At 41.3% G+C, this 21503-nt stretch overlaps 1 protein-coding gene across 1 annotated transcript in view; it reads left to right on the top strand.

Annotated features, from left to right (window-relative positions):
* The first annotated feature begins 3022 nt into the window (after positions 1–3022).
* SRP68 (signal recognition particle 68) overlaps positions 3023–21503 on the top strand; it is a 33665-nt gene continuing 15184 nt past the window's right edge. The window contains exons 1-8 of the mRNA XM_046675774.1: positions 3023–3205; positions 4739–4805; positions 10470–10583; positions 12392–12587; positions 13901–13983; positions 14269–14378; positions 14732–14814; positions 16241–16381. Of these exons, the coding sequence (XP_046531730.1) occupies positions 3028–3205; positions 4739–4805; positions 10470–10583; positions 12392–12587; positions 13901–13983; positions 14269–14378; positions 14732–14814; positions 16241–16381 (972 nt within the window). The 5' untranslated portion in view covers positions 3023–3027. The remainder of the gene's footprint in view (positions 3206–4738; positions 4806–10469; positions 10584–12391; positions 12588–13900; positions 13984–14268; positions 14379–14731; positions 14815–16240; positions 16382–21503) is intronic.

Below are 21503 nucleotides of genomic sequence, written 5' to 3'. Positions count from 1 at the left end.
GGCTTCCCCTTTCCCTGCCCTGTTCCTTGGGTTCCGGTCAAGAACTCCCCCCTACCACCCCCAGGATCTTGGCTTCAGGAGCCCAGCTCCCTACTTCTCTGGCTGGGGAAACCTCATTCACGCCCCTGCCCCGCCTGCCCATTCATTGAATAGGAAGATAGTAGCAGTTCATGTTTATGAGATGCATGCCATGCATTTATTCAATAAGGATTTATTAAGCACTTACTCCTTGCCAGGCACTATTCTGGGTGCTTGGGATATACCAGTGAGCTCTACAAAGATCAAGGCCCTCCGTGAGCTTCCTTCCTAGCAGGGAAGACAGACAATAAACATAACTCGTCAGTTATTAATCTGTTGCAAGTTGATAAGTACTTGCAGGAAAAGTAGACCAGGGTCAGGAACTGGGCCCACCAGGGTGGTGGTCACGATGCAATTTGAAAGAGGATGGTCAGGCAGACTTCATTAGGCAGGTGACATTGGAGCAAAGACTTGAAGGAGGAGAGGGAGCCAGCCTAGCAGATGTCTATGGGAAGAACATTCTATATAGAGGGAATAACCAGTGCAAAGGCCCTAATGAAGGAGTGTGCTTGTGCCCCTAAGCAGTGAGGGAGGCACGGCCTGAGCTGAATCAACAAGGAGACTGGCAGAACAAAAGGCGAGAGGCATAGCATGTATGGCTGTTTTCCATTGTAAGTCTGAGTAAAATGAGGAGCCATTGCAGAGTTTTCACTACAGGACTAACATGATCTGATCAACTTTTCTTTTTTAAAAAACTTTATTGAAATATTCACATGCAATTTACCCATTTAAAGTGTTCATTTAGGTTTTAGTATATTCACAGAGTTGTGCAAACATCACCACAATCAATTTTAGAACATATTTGTTCCCCCCCAAAGAAACCCTTACCCTTTAGCCATCAGCCTCCAATCTCCACCCCTACTGCCAGCCCTAGGCAATCACTATTCTCTGTCTCTGTAGATTTACCTATTCTGGACATTTCACACAAATGGAATCATACAATACGTAGCCTTTTGTGTGGCTTCTTTCACTCAGCATAATATTTTCAAGATTCATCCACATTGTAGAATGTATCAGAACTTCACTGCTTTTTATGGTCAAGTAATAGTCCATTGTATGGTTATAAAGCATTCTAGTTATCCACTCATTTGTCGATGGACATTTGAGAGACTTACTTTTTTAAGATTTCTTTTTAATTGTGGTAAAATACGCATTTACCATGTTAAACATTTGTAAGTGTCCAGTTCAGTAGAGTGTGGAGTATATTCATATTGTTGTGCAACCAATCTCCAGAACTTTTTAATCTTGCAAAACTGAAACTCTGTACCCATTAAACAATATCTCCCCCTTTCCCCTGCCTCCAGCCACCGGCAGCCACCACTCTACTTTCTATGAATTTGACCACACTAGATACCTCATATAAGAGGAATCATACAGTATCTGTCTTTTTGTGGCGGGTTTACTTAGTACGATATTCCCAAGCTTCATCCATGTTGTAGCATGTGTCAGAATTTCCTTCCTTTTTAAGGCTGAATAATAGTTCATTGTACAGATATACCACATTTCGTTTATCCCTGGAGGGCCACTGGGTTGCTTCCATTCGTTGGGTATTGTGAATAACACCGCTGTGAACATGGGTGTACAAATATCTCTTTAAGATCCTGCTTTCAATTCTTTTCGATATATACCCACAAGTAGAATTGCTGGATCATATGGTAATTCTTTGAATTTTCTGAAGAACCACCCTACTGTCTTCCACAGTAGCTGCACCATTGTACATTTGCACCAAAAGTGCACCACTATTCCAATTTCTCCACATCCACACCAATACGTTATTTTCTGTTATTATTATTCTTATTATTGTGAGGAAGATTGGCCCTGAGCTAACATCTGTTGCCCATCTTCCTCTTTTTTCTCCCCGAAGCCCCAGTGCATAGTTGTATATCCTAGTTGTAGGTCATTCTAGTTCTGCTGTGTGGACACCACCACAGCGCAGCTTGATGAGCAGTGCTAGGTCCACGCCCAGGATCAAACCAGTGAACCCGGGGCCACCAAGGCCAGCACAAACTTAACCACTTGGCCACCGGGCTGGCCCCTCTGTTACTAAGTATTTTCAATATCTAATGGGTATGAGGTGATAGCTCACTGTGGTTTTGATTTTAACTTCCCTAATGATTAGTGCACAGATTTACTTTAAAATGCATCATTTCAGTTAGTCTTCATAACCGTCTTAATTGGTTATCCTCATTCACAGATGAGGGAAAAGGTTTAGAGGGAGATTATTTACCGAACATCTCCCCATCAGCAATGGCGGAGACAAGATTGGAGCTGCAGGACTCAAGACTCCAGAACCCGCAGTGCCGTATTGCAGAGCAAAGATTCATAGTCTCCCTTGTCTCAACACTTCTCCCTCCTCGGACTGCTCGCTCCAAAGTCCAGAGAAGGGCATAGGTCCCCAGTAGTCTGAGAACGTCCCTACATCGAGAGACTGCCTGTTGGCTCGGTCAGCGGTTCCTCGGCCATCGCTTCCTTAGGGTCGGCCCAGAAGAAAGCGCAGAGGCGGTTCCCTCACAGGCGGGGGTGCTTGGTTCGCTAGGGTGGGAATCCCATCGCCCAAGTCCCGGGGGAGGTAGACACCCCAAAATCCAAAGTCCTTAGCCAACTGCACGGGACGTGAACCTGACCACCGGTGCAGGGATGCAGGAGGTGGGGTCCATCTCCGGGTCCTCCGGCCCTTGGCGGACCGGAGGTGGGATTGCTCCTGAGAGCGTCTCGACAGCTAAGGTCTCCCCGCGTCCCCGAGCCCTCAGCCCCGCCCGCCACGATTAGGCACCGGGCACCCAAGCCCACGCACAGACGAGCTCCAACAAGTGGCTCCTGCCTGCGGACAGGGCCGTCGACGGCGGAGTCCGCCGCTATCCCGTCAGCCCGTCCTGGCCGGTCCCGCTCTCTCCCGCGCCGGTCGACCCGCCTCCTCTATCCCGTCCTGCTCTGCGGCGCAGGGGCAAGATGGCTGCTGAGAAACAGGTTCCTGGAGGCGGAGGCGGCGGCGGCGGCAGCGGCGGCGGGGGCAGCGCCGGTAGCGGTGGTGGACGCGGTGCCGGAGGAGAGGAAAATAAGGAAAACGAACGGCCTTCAGCCGGATCGAAGGCAAACAGAGAATTCGGGGATAGCCTGAGTTTGGAGAGTATCCTAGAGTAATCGGGCCTAACTCGCAATGACTACGTGTCGTTCTGGCGGGCCAGGGGCGGGAGAGGCGGCGGGTCCCGGCACGTCCTGGGCAGGAGAGGCCGAGGGTTGCAGTTTCTCTCGCCCTTACTTTTTGGCGTTCCGAGTTCCAGGGTCTGTGTTTCAACCGGCCATTCTCGTCTCCTTAGCCCTTCAGTCTGGGAAACGTCGTCTTATTTCAGGCGGCCCCGGGATATTGGGCACATTTCTGCAGTTTCCCCGCAGTTGCCCAGTTGGAGGGCTGGTGACCAGCATGACACTCCGGCCACCCCGGTGAGCTCCTGCCTTGGCACCTGGAGCCACTGAACTGGGGAGAGGAAACGGCAGTCCTGACGTTTTGGTTTAATATTTTTGTCTGACAGCCGTCGGAGATGAGTAATAAAAATTCCAGTTTGATGCTCTGGAAGTGGAGGCAAAGATTGACTGCTCTAAGGAACAGCTTGTTGCCATTTTGAATGTAAATCATCGTGGCTTGTTAACATCACGTATAGCTTTCTTAATAGGTCTGTAGGCATTTTGTCTTGTTGAGTCGTTCAGAGGAGCTGGAGGAATCAGTTTCTAGTTTTCATCAGAGTGTATCACAATTGAGTGCTTATGACACTCGTTTGTGGCTTTTCGAAATCAATAACAAATGGAGAACATTTAGGTGAATTTCTGAAATAACACATTTAGCTTGAATCAATGTAGTTAAGTTTTCAGGGGTTTGGAGTTTTACTTTTTGAACTGGCAGTACACTTCCAGATGACTGTTAGAATGCCTTAATTTTACTACAAGTGGTTTATCTTCTTGTCCCTTTTTGGTTGTTGAAATAGTCCTTTTAGTGTTCAGTATTTTAAAATGCATCATAGGGAAGCATTGAGGAAACTTTAAAATTGTAGATAAAGGGTCTTAGACTTCCTAAAGTTTGGCACATAGTCAAATATTTTAAGATTCATGAAAAGAGTTTGGTCAGTGCTGCTTCTTTTAAAAGAAAAGCTTTAATATATTTATGCAAACTGTGGCCTCGTCTGGTTGGCATGTGCTAACCATAGGCCATGCAGCATCAGAGCTGTTAAGGAAAGTTAGATTTGGCAGATGTAAGTGGTTATGCAAATAGGGAGCAGTACCTGAGTTTATATCCTGGATCTGTCTCAGTGAGTAAAATACTGGGTCCAGGTGTAAATCAGTGGGAACCACCCCAGTTATAGTCAGCATTCAGAATCCAGCAGCTTTATTTAAGCTGTTGAGTTTCAGTAGTCCTCAATGGCTAATAATGCCCTCCTTTTTTAGTGTGAAAGTAGTAACAGTTCCGGCAGTCAACTTGTCTACACATTTTGGCCTGTCCTGTGACAGGATAGCTTTTGAAAATGGTTACAAGAGATTTCGCTAATGTACTGAGTATTTCAGAAAGGTTTAATGTGTTATGGTTTGATACAAATATAGACTAATGAGGACGTGTTTTCATTTATTTGGATTCTTGCCATTGTGAGCTTTTCCTTAATCTTGGCTCTAGTTCTTCAGATTATTAAGGAATCCCAGCAGCAGCATGGTTTACGGCACGGAGATTTTCAGAGGTACAGGTTAGTATTATATGCAAGATGTATGGAAATCATTGTGGAATTTTCAAACTTGGTTTGAAACATTATGTAACAGGAATTTCCGTGAAAGCATTGTAATTTATTGGTAAACTTTTATAACAGCCTTCAAGTTGCAAAACAAATTTCTAACGTATAATACAGTTCCATACTTTGAAAGCAAAAATATCCAACCGTTAGATATAGGTTTTGACTAGCTGATTTTTAGAAGTACTACTAAAACGCTCTACATCTCAGATTCTAAGGAGTCAGCCGTGTGGTGAAGGGTCAACAGCACTGGGGCAGAGTGAGCAAGGTAGGCAGTGGGACGAGAAGAGGTGGGAGAAGGAGGCAGGGCCGCATTTTGTAGGGCCCTATAACCCAGGGTAACTCATCCCGGTGTTAATCTAGGCAAGATGGGAAGCCACAAGAGAGTTTTAAACAAGGGACTATTCTGACTTGATTTTTTTTTTTTAATAAGGAAATTTTTAAAACAAATGTAGAGATGATGGTGCAATGAACCCATCACTCAATTATTACAGTGACCAACTTTCTGCCCTTTTTGTTTCATCAGTTCCCTCTCCTTTTTATTTAAACATTTCCTTTAAAAAAATTTCATTGAAGGATTTCTTACCATTGTATTGAAGTATAATTTATATGTAGAGAAGTGTACAGAAAGTGATGAATTTTTCACACCCTGTAACTAGCACCCAGATTAAGAGACAGAACATTACCAGCCTCCTGGAAGTCCCGCTTTTGCTCCTTCTAATCACAAACCCTTCCTCCCCAAGGGTGGCCACAGTCATGACATCTAACAGCTTAAATTAGGCCTGCTGATTTCTGAAATGTATCTGTATGACATCACATAGTGTGCACTCTTTCATGAGAGCCTTCTTTCTTTCAACATTACATTTGAAATTCCTGCATATTGTTGTGTGTAGTTGTAGTTTTTTGTTTTTGTTTTTTGAGGAAGATTACTCCTAGTCCTGAGCTAACATCCGCTGCCAATCCTGCTCTTTTTGCTGAGGAAGACTGGCCCTGAGCCAACATCCATGCCCATCTTCCTCTACTTTACATGTGGGATGCCTGCCCCAGCATGGCGTGCCAAGTGGTGCCACATCCACACCAGGGATCCGAACTGGTGAACTCCGGGCCACCGAAGCAGAACATGCGCACTTAACCGCTGCGCCACCGGGCTGGCCCAATTGTAGTTTTTTTTATTCTCATTACTATATGGTATTCTCTTCTGTGAACATACCACAATTTATTTTCCACTGTACTGTTGCTGGGCATTTGGCCAGTTTCCTGTTTGGGCTATTATAAATTTGTGCTGCTGTAAACATTCTTATACATGTGTTGGCGGAGGGAAGTATTTCTTTCTGTTGGATATATACCTGGGAGTAGAATACTGTAGGATATGCTTATGTTCAGCATTAGTAATATATTGCCAAACAGCTTTCCGAAGTTATTAGGCCAGTTTGCACTGCTCCCAACAGTATTTGAGAACTCTGCTCCACGTCCTTGCCAGCATTCAGTATGGTCTGTGTTGTGTTTTTTTGCTGGATTATTTTAGAGCAAATCTAGATATACCCTTTCAGTTTGTATCTCCATCAAATAAGGCTTTAAAAAAACATAACCAAGATACTATTATCCCACCTAATCAAATTAGCAATAATTCCTTAGTAATGTCTTCTGTAATGATGTAAACAATATAAAAATGTTGTCTTTATTTAGTTCTCCCTGATTTTCTTTAAAATATCTCATTTTTTTTTACTTGAAACAATCTCAGACTTGCAGAAGAATTGCAAGTACACTACTAATAGCATTTTTTTTTTTTAAAGATTTTTTTTATTTTTTCATTTTTCTCCCCAAAGCCCCCCGGTACATAGTTGTGTATTCTTCGTTGTGGGTTCTTCTAGTTGTGGCATGTGGGACGCTGCCTCAGCGTGGTCTGATGAGCAGTGCCATGTCCGCGCCCAGGATTCGAACTAACGAAACACTGGGCCGCCTGCAGCGGAGCGCGCGAACTCAACCACTGGGCCACGGGGCCAGCTCCTACTAATAGCGTTTTTTTCCTGAACCACTGAGAGTAGATACTTTACTGAATAATGTGTATTTTCCATAAACAGGGCCATTCTACATAACTGCAACAATCAAAAGCAGGAAATTAATGATAAATTGTTATCTAATCCTCAGGCCCCATTCAAGACTCCCTAATTGTCCCAGTAATTTCCTTTATAGCAAAAGCATCCAGTTCGGAATCATTGCCTGTAGTTGTCACATCGTCTTAATTTTCACTCTAGCACAGTTCTTCAGTCTGTCTTTGATTTTTCAAGGTCTTCATTCTTTTGAAGATTACAGACCAGTTATTTATTTATTTATTTTTTGAGGAAGATTAGCCCTGAGTTAATATCTGCTGCCAATCCTCCTCTTTTTGCTGAGGAAGACTGGCCCTGAGCTAACATCATGCCCATCTTCCTCTGCTTTATATGTGGGATGCCTGCCACAGCATGGCGTGCCAAGCTGTGCCATGTCTGCCCCCGGGATCCGAACCGGCGAACCCCAGGCCGCCGAAGCAGAATGTGTGCACTTAACTGCTGCGCCACCAGACCAGTTATTTTATAGACTGTCACTCACTTTGAGTTTATTTAATGTCTCCTCATGATGAGATTCAGGTACAGCTTTTTCAGGAGTATCACAGAAGTGATACTGTATTCATCTCATTGCGCCCATCTAGCGGCACACAATTTCACTGTGTTCCATTATTGGTATTCTGTTTGGTCACTTGATTAAGGTGGCCTTAGCCAGGCTTCCCCACTGGGCAGTTACTCCTTTTTCCTTTGTAAATTACTAATTATTTTCTGAGGAAATACTTTGAAACTATGGAAGTATCTCATTCTTCATCAGATTTTCAATGTATTCGTTTATTTGTATCTGTATGCACTCATAGTTTCCCATTTTATTCTGCGAGTTGTAATCTGATACTATCATTTTTTATTTTGATGCTCTGATTGACCAAGATTTGGCCAGTAAGCCCCTTCAAGTTGGCTACTATGTCCTTTCACATGTTCCCATCTTTCTTAAAGTCAGGTTTGTTGGAGTATTATTTATATACAGTAAAATTCACCCTCTTTAGGTACACAGTTTGAGTTTCGACAGATGTATATAGTTAGGTAACCACTATAAAATCGAGATAGAGAACGTTTCCATCATCTCAGAAAAGTCCCCTGTAGTCAATCCCTTCTTCCCACCCCCAGCTCCTGGCTATCACTGTTCTGATTTCTGACTTCATAGTTTTGCCTTTTTTGGAATATCATATAAGTGAAATCATACTGTATGTAGCCTTTTGTGTCTAGTTTCTTTCACTGCACGTATTGCTCAGTAGTAGTCCATTATAGGGATGAACCGCAATCTGCTTATCTCTACCCCAACTGAATGGATATTGGTTGATTCCAATTTTTGGTTCTTTTTTTCTAGTTAATAATTTTATTCAGTGTTGCATTTTTAATTGGATTTTTGGGTGGTAAAATATACATAAAATGAAAATTGGCTTTGTGTAGCCTTCAGTCCTTTTTATGGGTTTTTTTTTTTTCCTTTCTGCTGAGGAAGATTGGTCCTGAGCTAACATCTGTGCCAGTCTTCCTCTATTTCATGGGGGATGCCACCACAACATGGTTTGATGAGCGATGCTAGGTCTGCACCTGGGATCCAAACCTGTAAACCCTGGGCCACCAAAGTGTAGCACACGAACTTAACCCCTACACCAGAAGGCCAGCCCCCTCTATGTACTTTTTCATAAGTTTGTTTATATTGTATATGCAACTTTGTATCCTGCTTTTTTGCTGAACATTATGTGGTATGTATTTCTCCATGCCTATAAAAATGTTCTATACATATGATTTTTATTAGTTGCATTATAACCCAATGTATAGGCATACCATAACTTATTTACCTATTTCCCCAAGTTGGTTATTTATATGATAGCTGGTTTTATAGGTTTAAAAATTTTGTTGCTATGAATCTTTGTTCATACCTCTTTGTATTTCTGATTGTTTCTTTAGTATAGAGTAGTATAAAAGGAGATGGTTCAGGGAGTATAAACTTTTTTTTTTTTTTAATAGTTAGGGAGATTGTCCTCCCCCTCCTTTTTTTTTTTTTTTAAGATTTTATTTTTTTCCTTTTCTCCCCAAAGCCCCCCGGTACATAGTTGTATATTTTACTTGTGAGTCCTTCTAGTTGTGGCATGTGGGACGCTGCCTCAGCATGGTTTGATGAGCAGTGCCATGTCCGCGCCCAGGATTCGAACCAAAGAAACACTGGGCCGCCTGCAGCAGAGCGCATGAACTTAACCACTCAGCCACGGGGCCAGCCCCGAGTATGAAAATTTTTTAAGGATCTTGATAAATGTATTGATATTGCCAGAAAATCTTTACCAATTTATATTTCTACCCATAATGTATGAGTGTTCCGTTTGATTTTTATGTAAAAGAGTAAGTGATAATTAAAGCAGAAATTACAAATTGAGGGAAAATATCTAGTTCATAGATTCAACCAGACTGTTATTTCTTCTTTTTAATAACCTCTGTCCTGGCAGCTTTAAGACGGAGATGCTGGGCCAGCCCAGTGGCACAGCAGTTAAGTGTGCATGTTCCGCTTTGGTGGCCCTGGGTTTGCCGGTTCGAATCCTGGGTGCAGACATGGCACCCCTTGGCAAGCCATGCTGTGGCAGGCGTCCCACATATAAAGTAGGAGAAGATGGGCACGGATGTTAGCTCAGGGCCAGTCTTCCTCAGCAAAAAGAGGATTGGCAGCAGATGTTAGCTCAGGGCTGATCTTCCTCAAAAGAAAAAAAAAAAAAAAGACTGAGATGCTGAAGTATCACTTAAATGTCATTTTGTATTGTAAATTATTTGTTATATTATTTGATTAAGGGTTGGTAAATTTTATATGTATTTTACAGTAATTTAGTCAAAATACATTTATTGAACATCTGTGTGTTACTCACTGTGCTAAGGCATGGGGGAAATTTGAAAATAAAATCATCTTTTCACTAAGAGAGTTTGTATTAGAGACAGACATGTAAGAACGTAATTACAATGCTCTATAGTGTAGTGGAAGTAAGAATAAGGAGCTATGAGAGCACAGAGGAGGGAGGCTTGGCATCAGAGGTGGTCTGTATAGTGCGTTGTGGTGATATCCTAATTAGCCTCCTCACTTTTCTTGAAACATGCTTGCAGTTCCTTTCTCTGTGTCATCATCGGCTCCCTCAGGATGCCCATCCTCCTTTAATCCATCAGAATCCTACTCGTCCTTTCAGAGCCCCCCATACAGTCCTCTCCAGCAACAGTGTTAACAGGAAGAGAATGGTTGCTCGCGTCCTTTACATTCAGTTCAGCATTTGCCTTGTTTGCCATTTTATCTGCCTGACCCTCCCTAACCAGAGTGTGGTATCTTTGCGAATGAGAGCTGCTCCTCTCTCTCTCTCTGTTCTCTGTGATACCAGTCATCCTGCCCTGCATGTTTTAGTTCAGTAAATGTTTGCAAATGATGTGTGGTATCTGTAGTGACATAAGTAGAACACCTCAAACCTTTGGCCTTGCCTTGTATAGAATTTGCTGTTGAAAGTGCTATCAGCTTGGCTGAATGATTTTCCTTTGTGGTTTCTTACAGGGGCTACTGTTCCCGTAGACAAAGACGTCTCCGGAAAACGCTCAACTTCAAGATGGGGAACAGACACAAATTCACAGGGAAAAAAGTCACTGAAGATCTTCTGACCGATAACAGGTATTGACTGCCTAGTGTTAGGTACTAAAAACTTCTTGCTAATACATTTATTGAACAATTACAATGTGCCAGACTCTTAATTATCTCAAGTGATTTCTTTGAGCAGCTCTGTGGAATGGGCGTTTTTACTATTGTTGTATTATAGCCTGAGGAAACTGAGGCTCCAAGAGGCTCAATAACTTGTTCGAGAACCGTGGTGGAATGGTAAATGTTAAAGTTAGCAATTAGAATCTAATCACTTATTAGGTAAGCTTTCTAGAACGCAAATTTCAGTGTCTAAGTGCCTACTTAAATCGGTATATCCTAAGTGAGATCCCGCTGAGTGTAAATTATTACAGAAGAGTTCTGTGTTTCCGTGATGAGTGACCCACGCTTAAGACGTGCTGAAGGACTAATCTCTCTAGCGACGTGTATTGAACGTCTTTAAGTCAGTTCCTCAAACTTTGGCCTGTGGACCAAATTGGTCTTCCTGCCACCTGTTTTTGTAAATAAAGTTTTATTGGAATACTGTTCATTTAGGTATTGTTTACAGCTGCTTTTGTGCTACAATAGCAGAGTAGTTGTGACAGACCATATGGCCCACAAAACCTAAAATATTTACTACTGGGCCCTTTACAAAAGATGTTTGCTGTCCCCTGGTCCAGTATGTGGCCAGGACTTAGCTGGGTACCATATTGGATATAGGAGAGTTGGGGAGGCATAGTTCTTGAGCCTCGTTGACTGTGATCTTATTGAGAGATGTCGGTCAAGTACAAAACGGAATACTACAATATAGTGAAACTGCCATATTGTGTATCGTTCACTCTTAAGAATTCTGAAGTCTTAGAACGGAGAAGTCAGCTTAGGGGTTCCTAATAGGGAAGACAGGAAGCCTACGTGGAGGAGGCTGGACCTGGGAGGATTTGTGAGAAGAAAGAGCATTCTCCATCAGCGGCAACAGCATGCCGTGGTGTCTGTGAATCTACTCTAGGAGTTAAAACGCTCTGGATGGTTGTTCCCGGCTGCTCAGGCAGCGAAGAGGTTGGGAGCTTGGTGTATGGAAACACAGTCAGAAAACTCAAGCACAGAGACCATGATGAGATGTAGCAGGATGTATTGATTAAATCTGATGAGATCGAGTATAGGAAGAGTCTCTTATGATAGCAAGAGCCTTTATTTTGGAGAGACAAGATTAAGCTGACCTTTAAGGAAGATTAATCAAGGCAGTAGTTTAAAGAAAGATTCACCAGAATAATAATAAAGTGGCTAACTTATTTAGTACTTAGTAAGTGCTAGGCTTGGGTTTGATGGATTTACATGTATTACCACTTAGGAGAGTGAGGCACAGAAAGGTTAGTGCTTTGCCCAAAGTCACACAGCTAGTGAGTGATGGCACTGAGATTCCAACCCAAACTCTAGAGCCTTCTTCTTAACCACTTCAATATATTACCTCTTAAGGACTTAGTTTCTAACTGGGTTGGGGTGAAGGAGGTGTTGATTCAAAGATGAATGACATTGTGTGCCTGGACTGTCTCTGTTTGCTAAAATTTGGGAGGGATAGGTCTAGATTTGCCACGTTTGAGGGCGTAGCAAACTTGCCAATGAGATATAGCTGGTAGGTGATTAGAAACCTGTGGTGGAGCCTGAGTCAGGATCAGAGGTGCTGATTTGGGAATCATGGTTGATATGGTGAGAAGAGTAGTTCAGAGGAGGAAAGCCAGCGAGAGTGGAGGGAAAGGTGAAAGGCTGAAGATTGCGGCCCAGAGTGTCTGCACCTGATGCCCCTGACCTTATTGTTCAGTTTGCCCCTTCTTCTCTCTCTGGTTTAGATACTTGCTTCTGGTTCTGATGGATGCTGAACGAGCCTGGAGCTATGCCATGCAGCTCAAACAGGAAGCCAACACTGAACCCCGAAAACGGTTCCACTTATTGTCTCGCCTACGCAAAGCTGTAAAGCATGCAGAGGAATTGGAACGCTTGTGTGAGAGCAATCGCGTGGATGCCAAGACCAAGTTAGAGGCTCAGGTTAATGTCTTAACATCAGCTCTGCTTTGCTGTGGAGATTAAAGATGTACTTTCAAAAAAGATACAATTAAACAGAATAGAGTTTCTTATAAATTGGTAGTGAGAAGAGGGAAAAACCTGATCTTGATTTTTCAGGGTGAAGTTGGCATCTCTTGTTTTTGTTTTTGAGCTCTTGGTTTTTAATAATTAACTCTAACTTTTAAAGAAAGCTCATGCTTCTTTTTTTTTTTTAATTAAGATTATGATAGATTACAACCTTGTGAGATTTCAGTTGTACATTATTGTTAGTCATGTTGTGGGTACACCACTTCACCCTTTGTGCCCTCCCACCACCCCCCCTTTTCCCTGGTAACCACCGATCAGTTCTCCTTGTCTATATGTTAACTTCCACCTGTAAGTGGTCATGCTTCTCTTGATACGGAGATGGAAAGCTTGCATCTTATATCTGGAAATGTTCACAAAATAAGAATTCTTTTTGAAATGAATTTTTTTAAAGGAGATAAATATTCCAAGTTTATATTCAACTTTGGTCCTGATGTTATAGCCCAGGAGCTGGTTGTTAAGTCAAATGAAGGAAACAAATTTCCTTTATTTTGAAGTTCTCTCCTAGGAAGTAAATAAATCATAGCAAATTACCTATGTGTCACATTTTGTTAGTGGAATCAGTTTTTCACTTTAGTTATTTATTTATTTTAAAGATTGACACCTGAGCTAACAACTGTTGCCAGTCTTCTTTTTTTTTTCCCCTGCTTTTTCTTCCCAAATCCCCCCAGTACATAGTTGTATATTTTAGTTGTGGGTCCTTCTAGTTGTGGCATGTGGGATGCCGCTTCAGTGTGGCCTGATGAGTGGTGTCATGTCCGCGCCCAGGATCCGAACCAGCGAAATCCTGGGCTGCCGAAGCAGAGCCCAAGAACTTAACCACTCGGCCACGGGGTCAGCCCAGTTTTTCACTTTAAAAGTCAACGTGAAGGGCCAGCGGTTAGGTTTGCACGTTCCACTTCGGTGGCGTGGGGTTCGCCACTTCAGATCCCGAGCGTGGACATGGCACTGCTTGGCAAGCCATGCTGTGGTAGGCATCCCACGTATAAAGTAGAGGAAGATGGGCACGGATGTTAGCTCAGCGCCAGTCTTCCTCAGCAAAAAGAGGAGGATTGGCAGCAGATATTAACTCAGGGCTAATCTTCCTTTAAAAAAAAAAAATCAACGTGAGTATCTCTATGTTCTTGATATCAAAGTAGCAAATAGAGGAGATTGAGCCGTAGCAGTGGTTCTTGGCTGTTGAAGCCGTTCCTTTTTCCTTCCCCTCCCAGGCTTACACGGCGTACCTCTCAGGAATGCTGCGATTTGAACATCAAGAATGGAAAGCTGCCATTGAGGCTTTTAACAAATGCAAGTGAGTCCTTCGATCCAAAGGCTGTGGCTGCTTTTGATTGTAGATAGTGAAATTCGAGTTGAAAATCAGCTCATGATTGTTTCTGTGAAAGTTGGTACAATTTCTTTTTTTTCTTTTCCACTTTGGAAATATTATTATTCTCTTTCATCCTTAGAACATGACAGTTCTGGTAATTGGTAGAAGCACCTCAAAGTGCTGGGTTTTGTTTTTAGCCACTGTGCTCCTTATGAATTTATTTTCTGAAAATAAGGCTGCTGTGAAACCTGATGTTTCTTTTCCTCACAGAACTATCTACGAGAAGCTAGCCAGCGCTTTCACAGAAGAGCAGGCTGTGCTGTACAACCAGCGTGTGGAGGAGATCTCGCCCAACATCCGCTACTGTGCATATAACATTGGTGAGCAGGGACTGAGTAGAGCATTGACGAGTGGCTTGGTGCTAGTTCATCTCAGAGAGCCTAGAGAATTCATTTAGCTCTCTTCCCTTTCCCTAGCGTCCATCCTTGGCATGGGTTTTGGTTGATGAACAAAGTAGAATTGTCGAAGTCAGCCCTGCTCGAAATCACAAGCCAGTTCCTTGGCTTCCGTTTCCATCCTGCCATCTTCTGTGCTCCCCAAGAGCTTCGTACAAGGACTTGGGATTCACCGAAACATGCTTGTCAGGGGGAAGAGCTCCCAGTTGAATCCAGTGGTTTTTGAGAGAATACCCCAGACCCTCGAGGATCTTCCACTCTTTCTCTCTCTCTTTCAGGGGACCAGTCAGCTATCAATGAACTAATGCAGATGAGATTGAGGTCTGGGGGCACTGAGGGTCTCCTGGCCGAAAAATTGGAGGTAATCTAGTATGTACATTTTTGTGAAAAGTCTGGCTTGAAAAAGTCCAGAAAAAGAAGAAATCCATAATCTCATCACCCAATATAATTGCTATTAACATGCACGCATTTATAGCTATATCTGTATTTTTAACAAAACACTTTTTTCGTTTTTTTTTTTTTTAAGATTTTTTATTTTTCCTTTTTCTCCCCAAAGCCCCCCGGTACATAGTTGTGTATTTTTAGTTGTAGGTCCTTCTAGTTGTGGCATGTGGGATGCCACCGCAGCATGGCTTGGTTAGCGGTGCCGTGTCCGCGCCCAGGATTCGAACTGGTGAAACCCTGGGCCACCAAAGCAGAGTACATGAACTTAACCACTCGGCCATGGGGCCGGCCCCTCATTTAATATTTTTAAGTATTCACCTTTTTTACCTCCTTACATTTATTTTCCAAGCAATGCAGGCTCATAGGAAAAGTAGGAAATACAAAAGATGGGGGATAAAAATAAAATCATGTGGGTTACCACCCAAAATTAACCACTGTTAATAATGTGATGAACATCTTGCAGGCTTTTGTATGTGTTAAAAAAAAAAGGCATGTATTTTAAAAATGAGATCTCAGTATGCACTGTTTGGGAACATGCTTTGTAAATATAATGTCACATGCGTTTTTTCCACTTCAGTAAATACATTTCCACGCCATCATCTTTTGATGGCTGCATGGTACTCCGTTGAAGTCTGCTTTATTTGACCACTTGACTATTGTTGATTAAGTGGGAAATAGTATTACCGTGAATACCTATGTCCCCAGTTTTTGTACACATTCTTAGTTATTTCTTTAGGATAAATTCCTGAAAGTGAAATTGAATGTTTGAAAGCTTTTGATACATATTGATAAATATCTTTAAGTTTCTAGTGATTTACATTTCTGCCTGTGGTGTATACAGATATGCATTTCTCCTTACAGCCTTACCAAAACTTGGTGGTGTTCTTTTTAATCTTCTATTATGTTCTTTTAATATTTGAGTTTCCACAAGCTAAGATATATGATACCAAGGAGGAATTTAAATATGTTTGTATATGCTCTACTTTATAAAGTATAATATGTTGGATATAGAAAGACAAGTAATAGTTTTCACTTGTTTTCACCTCAGTCCCCACAAAGCTTTAACTTTTCTTTGTGTGTGTGAAGAAGATTGGCCCTGAGCTAACATCCATTGCCAGTCTTCCTCTTTTTGTTTGAGGAAGATTGTCGCTGAGCTAACATCCGTGCCCATCTTTCTCTATTTTATGTGGCATGCTGCCACAGCGTGGCTTGACGAACGGTGTGAGGTCCCTGCCTGGGATCCAAACCCACAAGCCCCGGGCCACTGAAGCAAAGCGCACAAACCTAACCACAATGCCACCAGGCCAGCCCCAAAGCCTTAACTTTTTAAAACTGCTTTCCAGGCATTGATCACTCAGACTCGAGCCAAACAGGCAGCTACCATGAGTGAAGTGGAGTGGAGAGGGAGGACGGTCCCAGTGAAGATAGACAAAGTGAGGATCTTTTTACTGGGATTGGCTGATAATGAAGCAGCCATTGCCCAGGTAAGGAGAAGTACCTGTTATGCTCTCTTCTGTGTGTGTCTCAAGGTTGTCCTTGTGTGTTTAAGATGTAGTATTTTGTTAGTGTTCATTTCTCACAAAACAAAAATTTATTTTGCTGTTGTTTGGGATTTGGTAACAGTCTCAAGATGCACTCTGTTGAATAAAATTATTTTAAAAGCTGAGTTTATAGAGGAGGTTTCACGGTTAGAGGGCAGAGAAATTGACAGTGGTAGTCATCAGCATAAAAATGGGAGCAATAAGAGGCTGGCTTGACAGAAGGGATCATGTTTGGTGCGGCAGCTTAGCTGTCATGTCTGTCATGTCTCTCTGACCTCTTGTCCTAACCTTCTGGCCCTAAAGGGGCTGCCTCTTGTTCCTGGGCCTTTTAAGGAGAACCAAGCTAAGCCAGAATATCTTGTTTTATGTGTGGTGTATATATAATATTCATGCAAAGCTGTACTATTTGATGCTGCTTACCGACATAATTGTTAATTGTATTTGTGGGTGTGAACAACCAAATGAGTTCCAAAAGATGACAGATCCTAGCGATCTTGGTTTGCGCAAAGTAGACAGTGATTAAGGCACTATTTCTAGAGCTCCTCCTCCATATGAGGCAAAGAGCATCTAAAAAAAAAAAGACAATGCTGCCAACTGTGTCTGCAGCCTCACCAGGGACCACTGGTGTTTCATGAGACTTTATAGTAAGCTATTGAATAATTTGGATGTAGGGGTGTTTGTTAGTTGTGCTGATAAATTGTTTTAAGCATCCAAACTTTTCAGTGACTTGTTCCAAAATAGCTATTTTGGGTTGGGGGCAGCTTTGAACTATGGAAGAATTCTTTGTATCTTTGTGTTGCATATTGCCCCTCTCATTTCCCTTTTATTTGCTTGAAGGATAGAAGACTAGAACGATACCACAAAGTTGATTTTTTTTCCTTAAACTGAAAGACTGAGAAACTTTTTGAGAGCATTTCATTGGCACTATTCTATGGCAGTATCTCTTTTGGACTAGGGCTCTGCTGGCAACCATTTAGATCATGCGATTGGGTTAATTCTTTTGTTTTAAAGTGATACATGCTGAAAGAACTGCCATTAGTGACAATGGGGCAGGAATTCTGGCTAGAACAGGGGTAGGGGGAGGCCCATAGGGGCAAATTAAATGGGGGCTCCTTAGGAATGGGGCCACAGACGTATATCAGATAAAGGACAAGAAAAGCTAACATTTATTAATTTAAAAAAATTATGCAGCTTAAAGTTTAAAACATGTAAATGATGTTTTTAAGAGCTCAATCTATAGTCCTGCTTCCTGTGCATCTTCATTCATATTGCATTGTAGTAAAAGGAGAAGAAATTATTTCCTTTTAGTCTTTTTCATAGTCATAAGATACATAGTTTTTTACTTGTTAGAATTATACTGATATCTGATTTTGTATCCTGTTTTTATTAACATGTTGTAAGGATTTTTTGTGTTCTTACAAATCATTTCACAATATTTTTTAAATACTTTGGGATCACCTAGACAGAGACACCACAGAGATGAGCAAAGGGAGGTAGTGATCCTCCTTAATGTCCTGGATACACTGCTTAATGCTTTAATGTGTTTATCTTTTTAACTCTATGGGGTGGGTGATACTCTCATTTTACAGATGGGAAAACTGGTCTCAGAGAGACTATATAACTTGCCCACAGCCATATGCTGATAGAAAGGAATGCTTGCATTTAAAACCATGCCCTTTTGACTCCAAAGCTCGTGTTCCTTGAACTTTTCACATGCCCTGTTAGATTCATCAGGAAGGCTAGTAACAAACAGGATCATTTTATTTGGCTTTGAAGAATAGGTAAATGTAATTTCACTTAACAAAGTACATAAGCAGCGTCCTGGGCCGCAGGTAAAGACTGAATAAGTAGACCCTTAATTGAAACAAATAGTCTTTGGCGGGGGAGTCATCTCCAGTTCAGGACGTTGATTGGGAAAGGGGAGTTTCCCACGTGAGAGAAGATACAGGAATGTTTTATCTGAATTTATCTTTCTCTTTACACATAATTAGAGAATGAAAACCTATTTTGGGGAGGTCTTTTTGCCTTAGTCATAAAAGAATTTAGTTTGTGCTAAATTAAACCAAAAGCATTGTACAACTGCCCGTGAAGCCATTGCTTTTAAAATTGAAGATCACTTCAATCGTGTGATGACCAGTTGAGCTTTGTGCACGTTTGTGAAAGGATTACTCTTAAACTTGAATTTTAGTATAGTTGGAGGGTTGACTTCTGGATCTCCAGGTCATAGCCACCCGTTCTAAAGCAGTTCAAGAGTGGCCAAAATCTTGATGACATTGGCAAGAAAGGACAGCGACATTATTCCACCCTTTAATAGGTGAAAAAGGAGATACTCAAAGTCTGTCTCTCAACACAGCTGCTGCTAGTTCTGTGTTCGCACCTCATCTTCAGTGTGCATGTTTATGTGGTTAAATACGTTCTGTTTAATATCCATCTTCAATACACACAAAAAACAGTAGGTGGAACTTTGTAAATGCTGTTTAATCAAAGCAGTCTCTTATTGGACGTTTGCATTCTATACAGTTTTCAAGTACTGTAAACAATGATATAATGAATCTTTGGTGGATTTTCCCATATTTTGGATTACTGTTGTAGAATAAATTGCCTAAAGTGAGAATACCATATAGATTTAAAATATATGTTTAACCTCTTTTCTGATTAAATAGAGTTATTTAAATTAAGAATTTTCAATCTTGGGTTAATGGAGAAGATGTTTATTTTAAAGCTTTTGTTTATTATTAAGCACCGGCCCAAAAAAGTGAAGTGGAGGGAGAGCAAAAGAATCTGACTGTATTTGACAGTTTGGGTTTTTTCTCACATGCTGTGTTTTGTTACGGTATTTAAGGTCTTTATCAAGATGAAAACAGTCCTTCAATAAGCAGCTCCTTGCAGTGTAAAAGCTCAGTAATGAAGGTGATACGTTTTTGTGTGGTGGTAGCGTTTTCTAAAGCTCTCCAGCATCCCTTTAAGCCCATTATCTCTATGTGTTACTTACATTGCTTCAGTTGTTAAATGTAAAAACTTACAAGTGCTCCTACGCTCAAGAGTCAGAGCCCTTGCCATGGACATGTTTTATGCAGATCCATGGAGGGTTCATTCAAGATTTTATGTTGAAGGTAAGTCAGGATCAGTATCTGAGGTTTCCTGTCCCAGCTACCGAAGACTTCTAGACTTCTATTGCTAAATGTAGTTGCTCCTCAGTCACATTGGGTCATTAGGAAACCTAACATAAGGCTTTTCCTGACCCAGTAAAAAATTATGATGTACAGGTACACTAGGAATGTTGTATGAGTTTTTAATTGCTGTTCCACAAGATACCATGGAGTGTTTGAAGAGTGTATGAAATCATGGGGTTGGAAGACACCATATGAGGACAGTTTCAGATATTTCCATTTAGAAAGATAAAGGCTTGAAGGGGGAAGAATATTTGAAGCCTGTTAGCATAGTGAATTACATTGATAAATTTTCAGTGTTAAACAATCCTTGCATATCTGGGATAACCACACTTGGTTATGGTATATTGTACTGTTCATATATTGCTGCATTTGATTTGTTAATGCTTTGAGAATTTTGCATCTATTTTCATGGGGAAAAGTGGCCTATAATTTTCCTTTCTCCTAATGTCATTTTCAGGGTTACACACATCTCATAAAACAAGTTTGGAGAGGTTTCTTTCAGTTTTCTGAAAGAGTTTATGTAATATTGGTATTTTTTCCCCTTAAATATTTGTTATAATTCACCAGTGAAACCATAGGGCCTGGAGTTTTCTTTCTAGGAAGGTTTTTAAAATTATTTTTGCTCATTTTAAACAAATATAGTTTCTTTACAAGTTAGAGGTCTATTCAGATTTCCTATTTCTTTTTTTTGTTTGTTTTTAAAGATTTTATTTTTTTTTCCTTTTTCTCCTCAAAGCCTCCCAGTACGTAGTTGTATATTCTTCGTTGTGGGTCCTTCTAGTTGTGGCATGTGGGACGCTGCCTCAGTGTGGTTTGATGAGCAGTGCCATGTCCGCGCCCAGGATTCGAACCAACGAAACACTGGGCTGCCTGCAGTGGAGCGCGCCAACTTAACCACTCGGCCGCGGGGCCAGCCCCTAGATTTCCTATTTCATTTGTGTCAGTTTGGATGTGTTTTAATTTTAAAAGGAATATATTAATTTCATGTGAGTTGTTGAATTTATTGACATGGAGTTTATAATATTCCCTTATTTTAATGTTTGTAGAGTCTGTAGTGTTATCTCCTGTTAAATGCCAGGTTAATGTGCTAGTTCTGGTGAATACAGTTATCTGTTGTTTTTAAGGGTCTTACAATACATTGGGATCACTTGAGTATCAGACACCTTTAAATAATGTGATAGATCAAACAAAATGTGTATTAATCCCAGAGAATCTGGTAAGATTTTAACATTAAAAAGAGTTTTAAGTGTCTGATGTCCTATATTACACATATGCCAAATCAAGCCAGTAAAATAATTTAAGTACACTGTCAAGTAAAGTTTAGTTAAGTCTTAGATGTCTTTAAATTCTTAGATTAAATGTCTATTGAACTGAATGAACCATGGGTTATTAAATATGGAAAATGTCCTTTGGCCATTTGAGGTTAATCTCAAGAAGAACCACTTGCTCCTTGGTGCCACTGGCAGATTCTTTGGCTGGATATAACATAGGCCTGACCTACCTTGCCGGTTCTCATTATTTTGTTGAGTTGTTCTCTGCCATGGAAACCAAGAACTATGCCTTAGAAACAGGACTTTTAATTTCGGTGCCTCTTAGCCCAGCTAATATTGGTATTTGCCACCCTCTAGGAACTGGAATGCAAGAATTTGATAGCCCCAGCTTATTGCTTGCTTGCAGAGGTTTTTATGACATTTAAATACTAAAACAGTAGTTTACTGAAAAACATGGAAGAAATGATTCAGGGAGATAAAATATTAGACTACAAAGACTGGAGCTGAGAATCAGCTGCCAGAATCCAGGTGCAAAGTTCATAGTCTCGTTAGCCGAACTTTACTAAGTCTTCACGTCTTTAACATTGTCTGTCTTTGTAATTTATTTCTATTTTGCTTTAT

Source organism: Equus quagga, chromosome 11 (genome assembly GCF_021613505.1).
Source record: "Equus quagga isolate Etosha38 chromosome 11, UCLA_HA_Equagga_1.0, whole genome shotgun sequence".
Lineage (NCBI taxonomy): Eukaryota > Metazoa > Chordata > Mammalia > Perissodactyla > Equidae > Equus > Equus quagga.
Note: the sequence above shows the minus strand (reverse complement) of the source record. Positions and strands in the feature narration are given on the sequence as shown.